The sequence below is a fragment of the Colobus angolensis genome, unplaced genomic scaffold (genome assembly GCF_000951035.1).
Source record: "Colobus angolensis palliatus isolate OR3802 unplaced genomic scaffold, Cang.pa_1.0 Scaffold492, whole genome shotgun sequence".
Lineage (NCBI taxonomy): Eukaryota > Metazoa > Chordata > Mammalia > Primates > Cercopithecidae > Colobus > Colobus angolensis.
The window spans coordinates 550,132-571,056 of record NW_012118399.1 but is presented as its reverse complement, the minus strand read 5'-3'; the positions used below and the strand labels follow the sequence as shown (position 1 = coordinate 571,056).

Here is a 20,925-nt window from a genome sequence, read left to right as displayed (position 1 = left end):
CAGCGGTTTGTTCTAATATTATTTCAGCTCTAAATGCTCCCTAAAAGCTACTCTATGTCACTGTGACTGGCGCTGGTTCCTAGTATGCCTGATAGTGTGGAGGGGTAAGAGTCCTTTTTTTTTTTTTCTGTCAGTGATAGCAGCTGTCAACTCCTAAAGCACTGAAAAATTGATATTAACACTGTTTTTGTCAAAGCAAGGGCAAGGCACTTCAGAAGTGAATAAATCTAGAACAGCCAACACTGCAGTCTCTTGAGCAGTTTATTTGTTATAAATACAAGTCAATACCACAAGATGGCACCTTTTTACTTTAAACACTTATGATTACAAACAATTATCTTCATAAAATGGTCTCAGCTTTTTAATGTGTTGTTTTAGATATTATTGAAACCTTATAAAAGCAAGACTTTCTACAAACAGGATTGGTGTTTGATGTATATTAAATGAGGTCAGATAATTAAATTCGAAAAAAGAATTTATAAATATTCAGATAAGAAAATTGAAATTACAAAAGCAGAGTTTGTCATCATTAAACTGAATTACAACTGTGTGTGGTTAATGCTATATCTACGTGGATAAGTTTTTGTTAAAATACAGTTTTAGTAATCAAATAATCTACCTCATTCTCCAATTTGACCACATATTTCATTTGTACGCCCTAACATTCAGTACACATTCCCTTCAGAAATGACCTAGCTTTCATCTAGTCCAGCAATTACACACACTCTGCTATTTTCAGTAGCTGCAACCCATGAAGTGCCATCATCCCCTGGCTACAAAATAAAATACAATATTTAAAGGTTAAAAACTCAGAGAATTTCTGAAATGGTAATCCATTCTCTCTGTGTTCATGAAAATAGGCAATCCAATTTGAAAGTCTTTAAACCAATGTAAACTCTAGAAAACTCAGTGTTGACGTATGGGAAGAATAAAGACTTTGCACTAATATAGTGCGTAACAATGCAGTGTCAGACTCGTCATTTACAGTAAATGCCTTGATTGGACTTTCCTCTGGATTGTCATTATGCTGCTGAAGATCAAGTTTACTCAAGTCTGTGGGAATTCCATCATGTTTTCTTCCTCCCAATTCCAAACAGGAAGAGAAGGGTTTTCAGGTCCCTTGGGAAAACCAAAAAATAAAACACTCACACCCACAAACAACTTGAAAACAAAATGGCAGACCTAATAATCCTTGACTCCATGTCCAAATGAAGTTGAGGCAATATTACTTTTGCAATATTTGTATTCTGCCCAATATATCACATCATGAGATTCCTCAAAAAACTGAGAAGTCTGAGAGCTACAAAAGAGAAAGCGGTTAAGGCAGTTGATGTCTACATTTGGATTTCTTTTTCAGGTTACATGTCTAAGTCTCCATCGTAGGCTAAGGTCAGAGGCTTCTGTTGGGGAGGTGTGCTTTGATGTGGTTTTGGCTTCTTGCTGCAAAGGGAAAAAAATTCCTCAGATAAAGGAAGTTCATAGAGCTCTGTTTCATCTGTCAAAGACAATTTTGAGGTATAGAAATTCAAGGGGTAAAATGACAAAAAGATTCATTTCTGTAGATGTGCGGGTTTCCTTTTGTGAATATTGAATGCTTTCACTCTCCGTGGAGGAGAAGCCATCATTTTACACAATCTTAAAACTGGTTTAGTGGAATGGAGGAACTTATTAGAAGGGCTGTTTCCCTTTTATATTCTTGTTGATATACAACAAAGGGAATGTCTTTTCTCACTAATTTTTAAGCTTTTGTGACCTTCACATCACAGATGCTCAACAGCATAAGCAGCTGGAGCAGCCAGGCCTCACCCTGCTGGTCTTGTTTTTCAGTAAACATACTTCTGCTCTGACCTGGAACCTGACATTTAGCTGCCAAGATGCCAGAGTGTATCAGGAAAATTTAACCAATTCTACTCCGTGCAAAGCCATTGTCACCTGGTCTCTCCTTTACCCGAAGTCCACAACTTTGCCAGGTCAGAGAAGGCTGCTTTTCCTTCTCATGGAGAGAAAAGCTTAAGTTGAACAACATCCCCAAATCGCACAGTGATGCCCAGATGTGGGGCAAAACACCCTGCAGTACACTCCGTGTTTCTTAGTACGGGGAAATCTTAACTTGTATTTATAAATGCTTGTAACCTTTAATTCTGCCACTTAACTTCTCTCACCGCCACACTTACCCGCCCTCCTCAAGGTCTTTGCTTTGCCCGGCCTACACAGCCTGACTTCACCTCTCTCCCTGTCTCCAGGCTTCCATGCTTTTATTTTATATTAGCATCTATTGCTTATTGGATGCATACTAAGTGCCAAGATCTGTGCTACACATTTGACACAAAATCTCTCAAAACATCCCAGAACAACCCTGCAAGGGAGGCATTCGAATTATTGCTACTTTACAGAGAAGGACTACCCAGGTTGTTTATGTTCCCTCAGGTCACTGAGTGAGTGGCAGAGCCTGTATTCTAAGCAAATCTAACACACAGACCTGAGCTTTTAACCTTTCCACCACACTCTTCATATATATATATACACACACACATATATTTGGCACTTGGTAGAAATTCATTTGGCATTTGGTAGAAATGACATTTTCTTGTCTGCACTTATGAATTAATTTTTGTATTCCGAGTGAATCTAATTTAAAAACAAAGATTTTAATCTATACAATTCAGTGGCATGTGGCACAGTCACAGCGTGTGTACCATCACCATTATCTAGCTCCAGAACCTTTTCATTGTGCCAAAGGCAACTCTGCATTCTTCCAAGCAGTCTCTCCCCCATTTCCCCCTGCTCTCAGCCCCTGGCAACCATTCGTCAATTAACTTTCTGCCCAGATAGATTTTGATATCTTAAATGGAATCATGCTGTATGTGGCCTCTTGTGTCTGGCTTCTTACATTTAATGGCTAAAATGGTGAATTTTATGTTATGTGAATTTTACTGCAATAAAAAAATTGATAAAATTAAAATGGTTGTAGGGAGAAACTCCTAGTTAAAAATGCTAAAGTTTTAATTTAAGGAGTAAAATTAATTTTTTGATTGATGTTTGAAGCAAATGATACAAGTTAAAGAAATAAATTAAAAATGGTTTTGGCAGAACCCCTAAAAGGAACTGCAGATTCTCTCGGTGTCCCCCACCCTGGCACCTGGCATGCTGCGGGTGCTCATTGAGAATGTGCTGAGTGCTGGGCAGGGATGGCTGCAGGCAAACAACTTCCAACCAGAGAAGCTGCGGAGATGCAAAAACATGATTCAGAATTTTCTCCAGAGGGAGCTTCAGCCTTCAATTTCCTGCTTTCCAGGTCCTCTCCAATTTTCAAAAAGGGTATTGCTTAATTATGTGAATAACATCCAATTTAACTTTATCTATACTAAGTATGTTCCAGTGACTCTAATTATACTGATGGGCTCAGGCTCTGGCATGAACCCCGCTTGACATGGAGTCCTGGGTATACCATTCCACGGCATTTAAAGGTGCTAAGAAATCACACACACACCAGAGGTTGAGGCAATCTGAAAGCGACAGCCTGTAAATCTACCCTGACGGTGGTGGTGGTGATGGGGTGGGTTGTCTTAATGGCAAAAAAGAGTACATGGAAGTTCATCTGAAATTATAGCAGGAGTCTTCTCCCTCCCACCTCTCTTGGCTTTCTTTTTTGTGTGGGAAGGGAGCAAAGAAGAAGAGAGGGCTAAGAAATGTAGTTGCTTCTGAAACAGATTTTGGCAGTCTACCCTTAATTGGCATTTGCTAAAGGCCACTGGGCAAGGATAAATTAGAGAATCCTAAACACTGGGGAGTTGAGAATGCAAAGCCAGGAGAAAGGCTAGAGGTGGTCATATCTCTATAAAGAGACAATACTATCACCGGGGAGACACGTCAACTTGGCCAGTCTCTATGATCTAGGCTTGGAATATTCTATTCCAAATTTACACAAATATGTTCATACCACTTACCATGTTTGGAATCATGGACACTGTGGCCACCTCTGGCGAGAAGAGGGGGCTACTAATAGGTAGGCCTTGGACCTCTGTGGGCCATGTGGTGTGCTGGGGTTCACTGGGATTAGGACCTCATTTATCATGCATCTTTTCATATTGTGCAGCCACCCCCGAATTGCCAGATACCAAAATCACAATTATGAATACATGGGATCTGAGAAGTTTTATGGCTTAGAATAGATCAGCCTCCTCTCAAATATTAATCTCTGGACCACTGAATATGGTAGTACTTTGCCAAATAGTGGCTTTGCAAGGCTTTCTGGCTAGTAAAAAGGAACCTCAGCAGGAGGAGCTGAGGGGCAAAACTGTACTGGCAAGGCCAACATTGAGGAGGCCAGCAAGTAGGAGGCTTGTCTTCAGAGCCTCTGGCTTGCTTTCTTTTCTCCCTACAGTATCCATATTTTTCCTTTAGAAGTAAGTTTATTTCTTTTTTTTTTTCTCCTCCACTCTGGTTTCAGAAAAGGTATGATCACCTCCCTCACTCACTAAATCAGGACCCATAAATGCCTGGCACATCATAGGCCACCAACACCACCAGTTATCCTGTGCCCAGGTGGCCATCTCTAATCCATCACTCTATTCTCTCCTGTTGAGCTGAGGTGTAGCCTCATCATTCTTCCTAACGGAGCACTCTTGACAGCCATAGCCACTTTTAGAGATGGCACAAAGCATAAAACCATTTTGCAATCCTAGCTGTGAAAGATCACTGGTAGACACATTTTAAAGTGACCTCTTTTAGGGTCATTTGCATTTTAGCAAAGGATAAAAATTCATTAAGCCAGAAAAGTGAGCTCATCGTGGACTGACAAGCCAGCCTCTGGCACTTCTCAGCAAAGACTCATTCTCAAGCCAGGAGAGATTAACCAGTTTGATGAAAGCAGCAAACCATATTTTGTTTTGGCAGCCACTTGTGAGAGACAAGCCTATGGAGATGCAAGTACCACTCTCAAATTTGGGAAGAATGAGAGTGTATTACAGAACTATGCTGGGCAAGGCAGAATGGACATTATTATCTGGTGGAACTTCCAGGTGCTACATCTAGGTTAACAGAAAGTTCATCCAGTGGTCATCCCAATTAAATTGCTTCATGGATATTTACTGCCAGGGGAGAAGGGGCATCGATAATATTTCTGAAACTCCAAACACTAATGGTAGATGTTCAAAGGCTAGTATTAGAAAGAAGTAGTCTTTAGAAGACTATTTTTTGACATTTTCTCGGAAGCATTTTCAAGTTTTATTATAAATTGCTTTCATCTGAAGTATACACCAAAGACCTGGCATATTTTAGCAGTTCTCTTGTCCTAAGGCTTCTGTTTTTGGCAAAAACATAAAATCTCTAAAACTGTCATCCTCTAACTCTTCTGCAATCCATTTAATAGAATTAGATGCTGGGAAAATATCTATTTGGTTTTCTTTGGCGGCTCGTTTGTAACAGTAAATGGTACGTGTTTTTGTATCAATAGGTCTGTACCAGGTCTACAGCTTACTTTACCTGTGAAACAAGGACCCTCTAGGAAATGTGGAAGCTATAGCCATTTTGGTGAGTCTAAGGAGTTTTGGGCATCACTCAAGAGAAAGAAATCACAAAGATTCAAAGGCCAGTAGAAAGAGCGTGCACTCTAGGGATAGGCAAACCTGGGGTTGATTCTACCATGCTGGTGACCCCAAAAAAGTTAAGAAATTTCACTAGGGATCAATTACTCTTCAAAATAGGGATGGCAATAGCAACACCTCCTTGGATTACTATGATTGAATAAGGCAATGTATGCAATATTTGACATATAAATATTAGACTTTTTTTTCTATACTGTTTTTTTTAAAAAATCACGGTCAATAAATTAGTTTTTATTAATACATTTTATTTATTTGCTCAATAAGTCTTTATCAAATTCATGCTTTAAAACAATCCATAAAGCATAGTCATTACCTCTCTCCACCCAAACTCCCTGGGGTTTGATAGAGGAGGAAGATGTTTATATAAATAACTACAATATTATAATGGCATAAATACCACGAGAAAAGGGACATGAACAAATTATTCCAGATTGTTTAAAAAGGAAGATGTTGGTATTTGAGTTTTACAGGGATTAATGAACAGGCAGAGTACCAATAGCTAGCAATGGGAAACAAGGAGTAAGCCACAGAAGCAGAAACTTCCTTGGAAAATCAGAGGGGCAGTTCCCTAAGTGCCTGATATGGTTAGGCCTTGTTTCCTCACCAGAATCTCATCTTGAATTGTAATACCCATAAACTCCATAATCCCGACATGTCAAGGGAGAAACTAGGTGGAGGTAATTGAATCATGGCTTCCCCCATGCTGTTCTCATGCTAGTGAGTTAGTTCTCAGAAGATGTGATGGTTTTATAAGGGTCTCTTTCCCCTACTCTCAGCACTCAATCCATCCTGTTGCTCTGTGAAGAAGGTGCCTGTTTCTCCTTTGCCTTCGGCCATGATTGTAAGTTTCCTGAGGCCTCCCCAGTCATACAGAACTGTGAGTCAATTAAATCTCTTTCCTTTATAAATTACCCAGTCTTGGCTATTTCTTCATAGTAGTATGACAATGGATTAATATAGTGCCCTAATGTGAAATTATTCCTCCTAAAAATTATCTTTCAGAAAGAGGCAACAGTCTTATATTCAATGACTATAAAATCTTTTATATAATGAGGGGGTACATTTGCTATACCAAAAGCTATTTTTTTTAAAAAAAATTACAAATCACAAATATACACACAAGACAAATAAAATGGCCATCTCTCTAATGTATGCATATAGGTATTTGGACGTGAGGATGAAACCTCTGAAACAGCAGTACAAAGAGATCCAAAGATCTCAAACAACTTGGGCGGAAATGAATATACTAAACCTGATACTGAAATGAACTGTGGAAAGAAAGACTAAAGCACTGATAAGAGTGACTTATCTGAAAGGTAGATGGAGACATTGAATAAAATTGTGTTATAAATATGAAATTAGAGAAAAATGAGCATTTTATATAATGAAATACTGTATTTACATATGATATAAGACAATAAATGCAACTATAATTCAGCACATTGATTAAATATTAGCATAGACAATTTACTATCTTATCCAAATCAAAAAGTTTATTTAAAAAGTCAATTTTTTTCTTTTTTAAAAAATTTTCCTTAGTTAGAAAATGAAGACTTAAATGTGTTTGAGCCTATACAATATACCCGCCTGTATAGGGTATAGGGAATTAGTGGCTCCAGTTGTGGAAGACTTTAGTCAACTGGTGAGGCAGCCAAAACATGACTTTAGTTTTGCTGTCAGTGGGAAGCCAGAGCTCATGTGTGAGTACGAAAGGGCTGATCCCTGGAGCTAAGCTTCAGAAAGACGCATTTGGCTGTAGACTGCAGATGGGAGCTGGTCCAAATATGAGCGCTACTTCCACAGGGACATTATTAAAGGCAGACACACAGGATGAAAAAAATGTCTATGAGATACAATGTGCATAAATGCGTATGTAATTTGGCTACTGAAAAGTAAAGAGAAATTTCATTGATACTTTATATTTAAAAATTCACCAAAAAGCAATATATCGATGTAGCAAAACTGCACTTGTATCCCATGAATATATATAAAAAAATTCTCTAGAAAGTGGTTTGTTAACAGAATACAATGATGTACCTAATTAATTCCCAGAGCCTAGAGTCATGCAGAAAGGGGCCTTAATAAACATTTGTTGTCAAAGGAATAGATTACGGTTAACACATTCTTAGGTTGAAGGGAATGGAGAAAAATAAAAAAGGCAAAATGTATGTGTTACTACATGTAAATTTTTAATCTTTTAAATATTTAAGGGAAAAGGGAAGCATAGAATCTGGATTTGGGGATATGGCTACTAACAGCTAGAATTCATCTAAGCTTTCATAGACCGATAGACTATCTAATTACCTTACACTGGGTTGGTCTTGATTGCTTTGAAAGTAGTTTCCTATTGGCCAAATCTTCATGTCCCCTTTGCTGCAATTTAAGAAATTTCCCCCTTGTTTTAATCTTTTCTGGTGATGAATGCTTCCTATTCCTTTAAACCTCATACAAAGCTTTCAAATTCACATTTTTTCATTAAGAGTAGATCTAGGCAATACTAGCCAAACATCAATTTGAATAAAGAAAATCAGTAAAAAAAAAATTGATTCTAGGATGAATGACCAACTGAAGATGACACTTTTCACTACAACAGGGAAATGTTAGTTGGATAGAAATCTAATTTCTAGGGAAAAATTTCTATCACTATAGGTGGCAGAAAGAATTAAAATCATCTTATTTTCTTCACCAACTTTCACTGACCGAGAGCAAAGATTTAAAAATCTGTGTAACCTTGGAAACAGAATTTGAGGTTAATAGACAATGGCTGAATTTGAATCAAGATTAAAACTTGGGTAAAAATTCTCAGGAAAATAGTCTCTGAAACAGATGATGAATATAAATATCTTTATTAGGAGAAAAAATTGAAGTAATACTTTGATCTCATGAATCAAAATTTTCTCATGAAAATTTTAAAAAAATCAATTGAAACTTCTGCTCAAAAAGCTGATATAACATTCTTAACACACTTGAAAACATTAACATCTACAGCTGACCCTTGAACAACACAGGTTTGAACTGCATCAACTTATAGGCAGATTTTCTTCCACCTCTGCCATCCCTGAGACAGTAAGGCCAACAATCCCTCTTTCTTCCTCTTCCTCCTCAGCCTAGTCAGTATGAAGATGGTGAGGATAAAGACCTTCATGATAATCCATAACTACTTAGTGAATAGTAAATATGTTTTCTGTACCTTATGATTTTCTTAATTACATTTTCTTTTCTCTAGCTTACTTTATTGTAAGAATATAGTATATAATTCATAAACATATAAAATATGCGTTATTTGACTATGTTATTGGTAAGGCTTCTGGTCAAAAGTGGGCCATTAGTAGTCAGGTTTTAGGGGAGTCAGAAATTATACTTGAATTTTTGACTGTGTGGGGAGTAGGCACCCCAGTCCTCACACTGTTCAAGAGTCAACTGCATTTACTTCTGTCTGGTTTCAAGAGCAGTTCATCAACTAAAATATATTCTGTATCATAAACTGGTTATTATTTTCTGAGATTAATAAACTCTCAGAACTAGTCACTTTACAAAACGGCTTTTTATTTTTTTTTGGAAATGACCATCAGTTAAATTTTGTCTCATAGCTTGTCAATATAAAAAAAAACTTGCTCTACTATTTAAAATGTGCTTACAGGTTATTTTAACCAACTAGTCAGTTTAACCTAACCGTTCAAAATTTAAGAACTAAAATTATCTGTAGCAATTTTCTTAGCCTGGACCACAGATTAGAACTACCTCAGAAGCTTTCAAACACCCAGATGACCTGGCCACATCCAAGACTAATTAAATCAGAATCTCTGGGGAGGGGATCAAGCATGATTCCCTAGGAGACATCAATGTATTGTCAAGGCTGAAAACTACTGATCGAAATCAAAACACCCAAATGGAAAAGTTCTGACCAATGATTTTCATATTATTCAAATACCAAATTTAAAAAATGTTATCACAAATAAGAACAAAAAAAATAATGATTCCTCATTTCAACTATTCAGCCATTCTACTGTTGAAGATTATTTCTTGGCTTCAAGAATTCCGTTATAATGGGCAATGATCCTGAGATACTTTTTCCAAGTATAACGTTAAATCCATAAAAAATATAGAATATAAACTTTTTACTAATTAGTACTTACCAAACAAGGTAGGAAGTAAATACTAGGAAAATCACGATAAGAAAAGCGCCACCTGAAACGCCATAAACCCAAATTTTTACTCGGCCATCTGTTTAAAACAGAGATAACATAAGAAGCTTAGCATACAGAAGTCTGCAGCATTTGAGAGATAGGGCAACATTAGATCTGACAACCCCAAGCTGACCATTAGTTCTGTACTTGAACACCAGCACCTTAGCCAACTGTGCACTCAACTGCAGAAGTTAGCAATGTTCTAGCATACTGTGTAAATTGCCAGGTATAAAAGATGGTCTTAGAACATCATAGGAATATGGGTTTCCTACTAGAAATTATGTCTATGAAAAAACTTTAAAATATTACATAGCACCGTTTTTAATGGACTTTTATAGATCAACAGCTTGCATTGTTGTTTGATTTTTAGCAAATTAACTCTCAAAAGCATTAGGTGTAACTTGATGGCACCAAAATTTTTATGTTACTGAATGTTTTACTTTTTATCTGAATTCTGAAACACGCATAAGTCATAAGCATAAGTGGAAATACCCATAGGTAACAGCTCTCAAATGATGAAAAAGAAATGAAAATGTAAAATATAAGATAGTCAATCAAATTTTTTCATAATACCAAACAAACACTGGTAATCATTATTTCATAAAATCCAGTCAATTGGTAAGCTAATTTGAATTTAAGGTGTTTATAGTCATATGCATATACAAAAATATGGCAAAACATTTGACAACATAAAAAGAACAAAGAAAATTATAATTAAGAGACAACTTTTCATGGAAAGAAAACTACTATGACCATTTCTAGTGGCTCTACTTCCAAAATGACATTAGGCAAACAAAAACTACATGACCAAACAAGTTAATCAATTCATCAAATTACTGTAAAATTATGACCATGTGTCTACAAGTACACATTATTTTGGATCTGATGTCTACTACAGTTAACAAAATGAATTAACCATATATTTTAATCTATTATGTTATTTTTATTCTATATAAGATATAAGCTTGAGTATATATATACATACATTCACAAATATATATATGCTTTTTCTACATATGATAGAAACTTGAGTTGTTTCTGTCACTCTAATGTTTTTTTGCTCTATTTTATGTGAGCATATAGCTAACTAAACTTAGAATTGGACTGACAAAGGCAATACCTCAGTATCCCAAATGAATTGCATTTATTTCTGAAAGAAACACATACAGAGATTCATCATACTACACGAATGTAATTAACTACAGGTCCAAAATACACATAACAGTATCTTATTTGAAAAGCTTCTATGCAGGGAAAAATAATCAAAATCTATTGTAAACAACACTTGTTTTGAATAAAATCACAAATACTTTCAATTACATTACAATTACCTATTATAGCTTTTGCTTATAGGACACTTTCAAGTCTCAATCAGATTTTAGAATAAGGTTCAATGTAGTAATGGTATTTTTCTATGGTCATAAAACTTTTACCAAAGCTTGGATTCTAATCTCTTTGAAACACTAATGATGACATGGCCTATTCTGAGTTTTTACATTGGTCAAACAAAAAGTCTTTCCTGAGTGAGAACTTTCCTTATAGCTTACTTTATGGATTCATAACACCCTGATTGATGCATTGGGAGGATCCAGTGCTTTTAAATCCCCAGTTTAGAGGTATGTGGTGGTACAAAACCTTTAAAGCCATGTTACTTAAAAAAAGCATTAATGTATTCTATAAGGACAAAAAGGATAGGCTAAACCTTCTAACTACTAAAAAAGATATGTGGTGAAAAATAAGTCTTCCCACTACTCTCTCAATTCCCTACAGAGTAGCTATTACTGTTACTAGTTTCCTTGTGAATCTTTCTAGTTCTCTGCATATGCAAGCACCTGAGCACACATATACCAATTCATACACTTCTTAAAAAGACACAAATGGTGCATATCATTCACTTTGATTTGTACTTTTTCTTCCACTAAACAATATAGGTTGGAAATATTTTCATATTAGTTCATAAAAGAAGGTCTACCTCTTCTTAGTATCCCTGTAATTCACCATGACACAATTATATTTTGGTTTTCCCATTATTCTATTTGTGGACATTTATATTGTTTTCATTAATTTGCTATAATAAGCAATCATATAATTAATATAACTTACAGACTTCTTTTAGTATATGTGTATATAACTGCATGATGAGTTCCTTAGAGGAACATTTTAGGTCAAAATATATGACAGGTAAATAAATATATTAGTATGGCCTAATCGTCCTCCTGACAGGTTGCTCTAATTTACACTCTCACCATGAGAACCTAGTGAAAGTTGTAAACTCTCTCAAGACCAAATATATATTTTATATACACTTATCTATATATACACAAATATAAGCACACACACATATGCAATTTATATCCCAATATACATATATATGTGTGAATACATAAAATTTTGTGTATCTAGACACACATAGACACATACACGTATACTCACACATATGATATTGTTGTTTTAGTTAGATCTCCAAGTTCCATCCATGGATAAAAGGTTAAAGGCTTACTTGTGGATTCAAAGACTCATTTCCCTGGGACCTCAACTTAATTCTCTTTCAGAAACAGGGTCCACAGGCAATGGGTGAACCTGGCTATATTTAGTATCATACTTCCTTCACATTTAAATCTACTTCTAATTTAGCATTAAAGCTAATGAGATGTTTTTAAACACCTTTGGCATTCCCAGACACGCAGGGGAATCAAAAGTTAACTAAGACACGGTGGTAATTCTTAAAAGTTGACTTAGGTGTATAAACATTGCTTCTCCAGTTAGATCTGTGTTTCTTTGGGCCTGGGCTTTGGATTGTGTTTCATTTAAGTGGGTCATCAAGACACTTCTGGTATGGCTAAGGCCTAGGGTTTGGAAGGAAAGTTCCTAGGGTATATTTGCCTGAGTTTTTTCTGTGTCTTCCCTTCCCATGCCCCAGGAGTTATGTTGCTTTGCTTGGTCATTTTCAGCATTTTGTTTCTGAAAGAAGTATGTCTGATGGCCACAGAGTCTCTGGCTTTCCCCTTCTACCCAATTGACAAAGTGGGAAGCAGGGACAGGGGTTTGTAAAAGCCGTAAAATTCTGCCTTTAAAACCTTCCTCTGTCACTTGCTGGTGGTGTGAAACTGATAACATTAACCTGTACTGCCATTTTCAGTTACCTCATCTCTCAAATGGGATGATAACATCTCATTAGGTTCTAAGAACGTAATGAGACATTTCATGCCATACAACCAGCCAGCACAGAGCCACAGGGCAACAGAAAGCATCTAATAAATGTCCATTCCTGCACTTAGTAAGAGTCGATTACTGAGCACTGCAGGCCTAATACTGCAATATCCATGACAATCCTGCAGGATAAATACCACTAGATTGAGTTTATAGATGATTAAACTGAGGTCCAGAGAAGTTAAGAAACTACAGCTAATCACAAAACAGGTGTGTGTAAGCCATGGGGCCAGTAAGGTCTGTCTATCTTTGAAACTGATACTCTTTACCTTTTCACCAGTGTTTCTTGAAGCAAATAGGATCTCTGGACATTTCTTATAAGTTCTTGAGATTCTATTCCAATTTTCTCATTTTAGTTATATATACAAATTCAGTTATAAGAGTCCATCTTTTCTCAGAGATAATTTAGGATTGAAAGACATTTTCAGGCCAGGTGCAGTGGCTCATGCCTGTAATTCCAGCACTTTGGGAGGCCAAGGCAGGCAGGTCACTTGAGGTCAGGAGACTGAGACTAGCCTGGCCAACATGGCGAAACCTGTCTCTACTAAAAATACAGAAAAATTAGTCAGGCATGGTGGCAGGCACCTATAATCCCAGCTACTAGGGAAGCTATCGCGGAAGAATCGCTTGAACCTGGGAGGCAGAGGTTACAGTGAGCCGAGATCACACCACTGGACTGCAGCCCGGGTGACAGAGTGAAACCCTCTTCCCAGCCCAAGAAAAAAGAAAGATATTTTCAAAGGATATTATTTGGTTATTTAACTCACTGTCTCTTAGACTGGGGTTGAGAGACTTATGTTCAACCATTCATGAAAACACTGTACACTTAAAGGGACTCATGCATCATACAATATTCAAATCTGAGAAACCCTGAATTATGCCATTCTGCCTCTTTGTTCTCTCCTCTTTTACTCCTTCCCTCCATTCCTTCCATCATGAGAAATGGTCAAAATATAGACCCCCTGTGAGAAAATTCTCATTTCTTACAACTGAAACTCACCTGGATCAAGTGGTTGAAGAGACCATCCTTTAAAAATATCATGTATTTTTGAATTCACAGGTCTGTTTTTCCCAGAAAGGTTTTTCACATCAGCTTTTTTATCCTCTGAGCCTGGTACTTTCATGCAGTAATCCAGGAAACCATTTGATCTCATTATCTCTGTATAGCCCTTCTCACAACCACAGACTCCACCCTATAGGATAAATAATATTTTTATGGTTACACAGTGAGTTGAACATATGAATGAATAAAAATACAAATGTTAAAATCACTTAATATTTGCACTATACATCATGGCAATTTAGGGTTTGGGGCAACTGACTTACCAATGACATGAAAATCAAATACAGAGTTTGTCTTTTTAAATTCCAAAGTCAGCTCTTAAATCAAATGTTAGGTTTTTCAAATGTGTTTACAATTCTGACACCTGCCAAATATTAAACCATAGTTCTTTGTGAATAAAGTTAATTAACTATGTCTTTTCCTCTCTTTTTTTTTCTTTTCTCGTTGTTTTTTTTTTTTTAGATGGAGTTTCACTTTGTCACTGAGGCTGGAATGCAATGGTGCAATCTCAGCTCATTGTAATCTCTGCCTCCCAGGTTCAAGCACTTCCCCTGTCTCAGCCTTCTGAGTAGCTGGGATACAGGCACCTGTCATCACGCCCTAGCTAATTTTGTCTTTATTCTTTCTTTATTAATAGAGACAGGGTTCCACCATGTTGGCCAGGCTGGTCTTGAACTCCTAACCTCAGGAAATCTGCCTGCCTCGGCTTCCCAAAGTGCTGGGGTGACAGGCGTGAGCCACCGTGCCTGGCCATCTTTTCCTCTCTTATGGAGATGTTTATGGCATTTAATCAAATTATCTTCAACTTTTATCTCCATTTGTTTCAGATCCTTGCCTACTTGCTCCAACCCACCCTTCCTACTGAGAAGCAAAGCAACAGGGATTATGTACATACCTTCTTTGAATTAAGTGCTCTTGCTATCACAGCTGCTAAATCCCTCCATCACCTTTTACTGTTGACTACTAACTGTTAGAGTCGGTAGCTAAGAAGACATAAGCAGGACAGGAGAAGGGTCCTCCACCAGGAATGTCAGGCAACCAGTAGGTGATGGTTAGGCAGCTGTTAAATGGTCTTGCTAACATAATAATTGGTTGTAGCCAGCACTAGGGAAAGGCAGTTTCCCAAAAGATAGAAAACACCTGAAGCTGGTGGTCAGCAGCTTCCTGATAAAATCTCAGGAGTTGAGCAAATGGGCTCAATCATGCTAAGAGGCAAAATGTTAGAGTTTAACTGGTATATGACCTTCCTCTAGGAACACACAACTTGTAAGGGAAAAATGCCTCAAGTGAGCATGCGTACAACTTCAGTAAACACACTGTGCATGCGGCCCCTCCCAAGTCCTGGCAGGTCACTGTGCATGTGGATGGCGCACCCTAAGGGAAGAACTGGGGGAGAAGGGAAACAAGCCCCACCCCTGAATCATGCCAACACATAAAACCCAAGTCAAAGGTCAAAGAGGGCATTTGGATCTCTTAAGTTGCCCACTTGGCCTTCTTCCAAGTGTACTTTACTTCCTTTCATTCCTGCTCTGAAACTTTTTAATAAACTTTCACTCTTGTTCAAATACTTGCCTCAGTCTCTCATTCTGCCTTACGCCCCTCAGATGAATTATTTCCTCTGAGGAGGCAAGAGTCAAATTGCTGCAGACCTGTACGGATTCGCTGCTTCTGATGTAACCATATGAAACTACGTCTCTGCTCGTAGGCTTACTTCTGCACTCAAGGAGGGCAGCCTTACATGGGAGATAAAAGACTTCGCCAAAGACACATGCTCAAGAGAAATATACCTATGGCTATCTGAGTTACTCCTTCCTTGTAATAACTCGAGTATCACCCCACATCACATCCCTAGTTGGCATTGTGACAATGGGTCTTTTATATTTGTCTATAAGTTTCTGGTCATTTTCAAGTACAATGAATGTCACCAAGAAGCAGATTATTGTGAGACATGATGGATGAAGATTCCTATCTGTCTCTGGAAGTGAACATGAAAATAACAGTTCTTCCTCCAGCAAGTATACAGACAATAGAGAAGAGTGGAAGAGAATAAGCATAAGATTATGCATCTCTATGACTTCGCTCTTATGGCTCCTTACCTAAAGCTATTTATCTAGCATTTTCTGAACAGATCTTAGCTTCACAAAGCTACTCATGCCAATCTTCAACAACCAGTTAACTTTATTTAGGTCACCAATTATTGACTGAACACATGATTTTGAGGATAAATAGATACTAAAAGTAAACAAGGCACCTCAATCTTCTACAAAAGGAAAAAGGTAAGAAAAGCACATGTTAACTGCCCACAGTTTAGTTCAGGTTGTAGTCATATAATACTAACACATAAATATGATATTTTCAGTTGGTTTTAATTGAAAGTATCACAATATAATATCTTCATATCATAGTAGAGCGATCTAAGAAAGTTTGTATATGCTCAGGTATTAAAGTCATATTCGCAAGATGCATCTCTATTTTTAGCATGAGAGAAAAGCTGTAACCAGTCAGTCATATGTTCAAGAGTTCAAGGAAAAAAAGTAGTTTCTGTTTAATTAGAGAGGACATCTAGAGAGTTGGTGAAAAGCTACAATTTCTACTTTTCAAACATCATTAACCCAAATGGAGTTGTTCCTGAACTTCTCCTCTTTTCCTTCTATTCCTCTCTGCAAGCTTACCCACTGTCTTTTCTGTGGTAAAGAATTAACCCATCTTGAATTGCAAGGCCAATAGTAGGACTGAGTACTTGAATTATTTTTAATCAAATCACTTTTAGAATAAGCATACTATAAGAAAAACTTGTTTCTTTAAAAAAATTAGTATAGTTTTTAAAAATTATAATGCACTGCACACTATGAGTGCCATTGATTAGAATACATTACATGTTTTACATTAATTCCTGAGTTGTGGTAGATGGGAGTCATGGGAGAAAAAGCATAAATAAATTTCTGCTTTGAAAAAAAAAATACACGCACAACCCCTACCCCACACACATATTTTTTTCAACCATAGTCACATATTCAGCTTATTTAAAATAGACTAAAAATGTACTCACTCGACAGTAATCATAGTGTGATACAATTTGCATAATAACTTCAGCAAATGTGAACATTTATAATATCTTTCAAAATAGGTGAGGCGTATAAAAGGTTAAGAAGAAAAGACGTAAGTCAACTGAGAATACTCATTGGTAAATAGAGCTATAATTTATAATAACATAAATTAGACATTTGAAAGATAGATTTGGCTACAGACAGATTTATAGAAAAAGACTGTTCTCCTTAATACATGGTCCTGACAAGAAATTCTTTATAACTGGGATTACTCCTGCAAATGCCTCTAGATGGTATCATGGGCATGTAGAACTGCTGCTTGAGCTGCAGCAGACAGGAGAACATCTGATTGTATATATAAAACACAGCAACTAATGCACTTATAGAAGACTTCAGCATATGACTCACCTGTGTACAGTAGGAGAAAGGTTTTCTGCAGGCTGGAATGCACTGCCGAATGGCAGCAGGACGGGCCTGAGGGGAGCAGCCTCCTACAAAGGAAATTCCATCATCATTTGCAGATTTCTCTATGATACATATTTCTAATTTTTTGGTATTTTTTTAACCTGTGGCACTGGCCTCTTTGCAACAGTATTATTATTTTTGAAAAATCTGTTTGCCAACATTGTGGTCCAAGCCTATTTTATTGATTACGTTAAAATGAATTGTTTGAGATGGGAAGCTCTTCTAACAGAGGCTATTTGCAGTAGAGTTTTTATACTTGTTTATTGGCGATGTGATTCTATCATATGGCTGTGCTTGAGCGCAAAGTCTATGAAGAGCCAGAATCTGTAGAAGAATTGATAAAATCTAGATTTAAACTCAGGAGCAGAAAAAATATCTGCTGGAATACTCCTTCTACATATATACTGCTCTAGCTCCTGAGCAGCCAGCTAGGCACTAGGCCGATTTCAACAACCCAGTAAATGCTAAAAGAATGCCACGAATGAATTCATGGGACCATGGTATCAAACACGTTGGTAGTATTTGTAAATGTAAATCAACTGGAATACTTACACACAGAGTCACATACAAACACATTCTTAAGAGCAAGCACCGAAGCTCTAGGAGAGACAATCAAACATCTGACACAGTACTTGCTGCTGCTTCGTACATATTTTTGAGTAAACGGATGAGACAATGTATGTCTCTATAACTGGAAAATCATTTACATACTAGTCTTGCTTTACTAAATTCAAGGTAGTAAAAGAGACGTGAGACAAAGCCTAGAGAGAATTTGACTAAGCACCATTTATATAGTACTGGTTGCATTGAAAGGTTCGGGTCTTTGGATAACTACAATTGCCAACCCATTATAGTTTATAGTTTTGTAGCTAGCAAAAAGCTCTGGGCCTAAGGCAGAGTAGGGCACAGTCAGACCTACATTGTCCCTGGGAATGAAGCAGCCAAATTCTCACTGTGACTTGAAAAATAACACAAAGAATCCACACAGAAATTTTTAAAAAGCAAAATTCACAGTCCAGAATTAGCATCTACGTGTGAAATCGATAATCTGGGTGTTAGTGGCAGTAACCACACAGTCCTGTTTCTACCAACTGTGTTGGTGGTGGCGGGGGGAGAGTTTCCGCTCTTTAAACCAGGGATCTCCACAGCAGGAGTACTCAGCGGGAGGAGGACTCTTGGGAATAGGAAAGAAAATCTTGGAATTTACATAGGTTATAAAACATATTTTTTAATTCTAAGAATTAAATTAAGCTTTAATAATATTTATCAGATGATACCGGTGACCTGAGCTTCTTCATCAGATGACTGCATGTTATACACTGTGCAAGAGGAATTCCGTGCAGAGAATCGATAGCAAAGCCCCTAGAAGTACGTTAACTCTCAGCATATTGCAGAGTATGATACCTTCTGTGTTCCTGACTAGGGAGACTTAGAGTATATTTAGTTTTAACAACTTACAAAAAGGGTAAGTAGCTTTAAGTAAATTATTTTGTGGATAAACTATGAATTAAAAAGAATACAATAGTGCAAGAGAAAGTAAACAAGAAAAAGGAGGAGTTGACAATACTTCTATTCCTACAGGCGTTTCAGCTCTTGCACAAGCTCTCTGTAAACCATAGTACTAAGTAAACATAACGACAATTTAATTTGCTTGGACAAGAAAGCATTTAAAAACCTCAAAAATTGGCCGGGCGCGGAGGCTCATGCCAGTAATCCCAGCACTTTGGGAGGCCGAGGTGGGCAGATCACGAGGTCAGGAGATCGAGACCCTCCTGGCCAACAAGGTGAAACTCCATCTCTACTAAAAATACAAAAATTAGCTGGGTGTGGTGGTGGGTGCCTGTAGTCCCAGCTACTCGGGAAGCTGAGACAGGAGAATCGCTTGAACCAGGGAGGCGGAGGTTGCAGTGAGCTGAGATTGTGCCACTGCACTGTAGCCTGGTGACAGAGTGAGACTCTGTCTCCAAAACAAAACAAAACAAAACAAAATAAACAAACAAAAAAACCCTCAAAAATTATTGAGAAGACCGGTTGTACAATCAAATAGTATCTGTCATCATGAATGAGGGACCTTATGCTCAGTCTATATTTAGATATTAAGTAATAATCATGACTCACAAAATATTCAAAAACTAAGCATCCAGTACATGAATACCTGTAATTTACATCATAAAAGCTGCATCATTAACATACAAAATATTTTAATTTTTAAATTTTATCTTTATTAGCCTCTTCAATTTCAACTTCTGAGTATGTTTTGTATCAGTTGAGTACTGCACACACACATGCTAAGGCATGTCATTTGAAACGTTTTATTGAGAAGGGACATGATTTAAAATTTTACTAGCATCTGTCTTTTTCAGTCTTTATCTCAGATCATGATATTTAAGGACATTTTATTGTATTTCAGCTTATTTCTTTCAGTTGTTTGATATTTTTATAGGTCTTAAAATTGAATTGCTTTCTTTCTAAGATGCAAACATCGAATGAAAATTTGTAATAAAATTCATCTAAGCTACCTGCCCAAGTCACCCCTTGCTTATAATTTGTAAGCTAATTCTTCTCACAAATGACAACACTCAGGGGTCTTTGTGAAGTGCCCACATGAGTCTTAGGCAGGAATACCTGTGACATTAACGCCATCTGAACGCTGGCACCACACAGTTCGTTCATTATTGTTCCAAAGACTTGCTTTCCATGTGTAGTGATAACATTTGCCTCCTGTAAGTAAATATGATAATAGCAGTTCTATTACACCTCACTTAGAATAAGCATTGATCAATCAAGGCTAAAGAATTGAAAAGTGCTCTTCGTACCTGCACAAGGGCGTGTTTCTAGAACCTGTTGGGGGCAGCTGTCTTGGTTCTCAAAAGACTGAATTATAAATGTCCTTGATCTAGACTGGCGACCCACAGTCTCAAAGCTTCTTCCGTCAATGCAGGTTAATTCACATGTGCTCCACTCTGACCATTCCGTCAAATGGCAGTCTCCTGGACAGTCATGTAGTACAGGGTGGAGAAAACAGCATGAAAAGTGGCACTGGACAACATTTGCATGGGCAGGGCTCACATAGAGATTTGCAGTGATACGTGCAGTTCCAGATACTACACATTTTATATCGATCAATTTTCCAATCAGAATGTCCTACGAATGACGAAGTAATTTATAGTTTAATCTTGTTGAACAAGAAAGTTGCCAAAAACTAGATTGTTATTACTTTGCTTCAAATTGTAATAGTCACATCTAGAAAATATTATGTATCTGCTAGTGTTAATAAAACTTTTAAGAGAGATATAAAAATTATGGTAACTCAGTGTTCAAAGTTCAAAATAACATCATAAAATGGA

At 37.1% G+C, this 20,925-nt stretch overlaps 1 protein-coding gene across 1 annotated transcript in view; it reads right to left on the bottom strand.

Moving 5' to 3' along the window:
- Positions 1 to 249: 249 nt before the first annotated feature.
- The window catches only part of LOC105524243 (thrombospondin type-1 domain-containing protein 7B), a 543,827-nt gene continuing 523,151 nt past the window's right edge, over positions 250 to 20,925 (bottom strand). Inside the window, exons 21-26 of the mRNA XM_011959437.1 lie at positions 20,395 to 20,568; positions 20,204 to 20,299; positions 17,522 to 17,604; positions 14,004 to 14,196; positions 9,743 to 9,830; positions 250 to 1,440 (exon numbers count right to left, since the gene is read on the bottom strand). Of these exons, the coding sequence (XP_011814827.1) occupies positions 1,359 to 1,440; positions 9,743 to 9,830; positions 14,004 to 14,196; positions 17,522 to 17,604; positions 20,204 to 20,299; positions 20,395 to 20,568 (716 nt within the window). The 3' untranslated portion in view covers positions 250 to 1,358. The remainder of the gene's footprint in view (positions 1,441 to 9,742; positions 9,831 to 14,003; positions 14,197 to 17,521; positions 17,605 to 20,203; positions 20,300 to 20,394; positions 20,569 to 20,925) is intronic.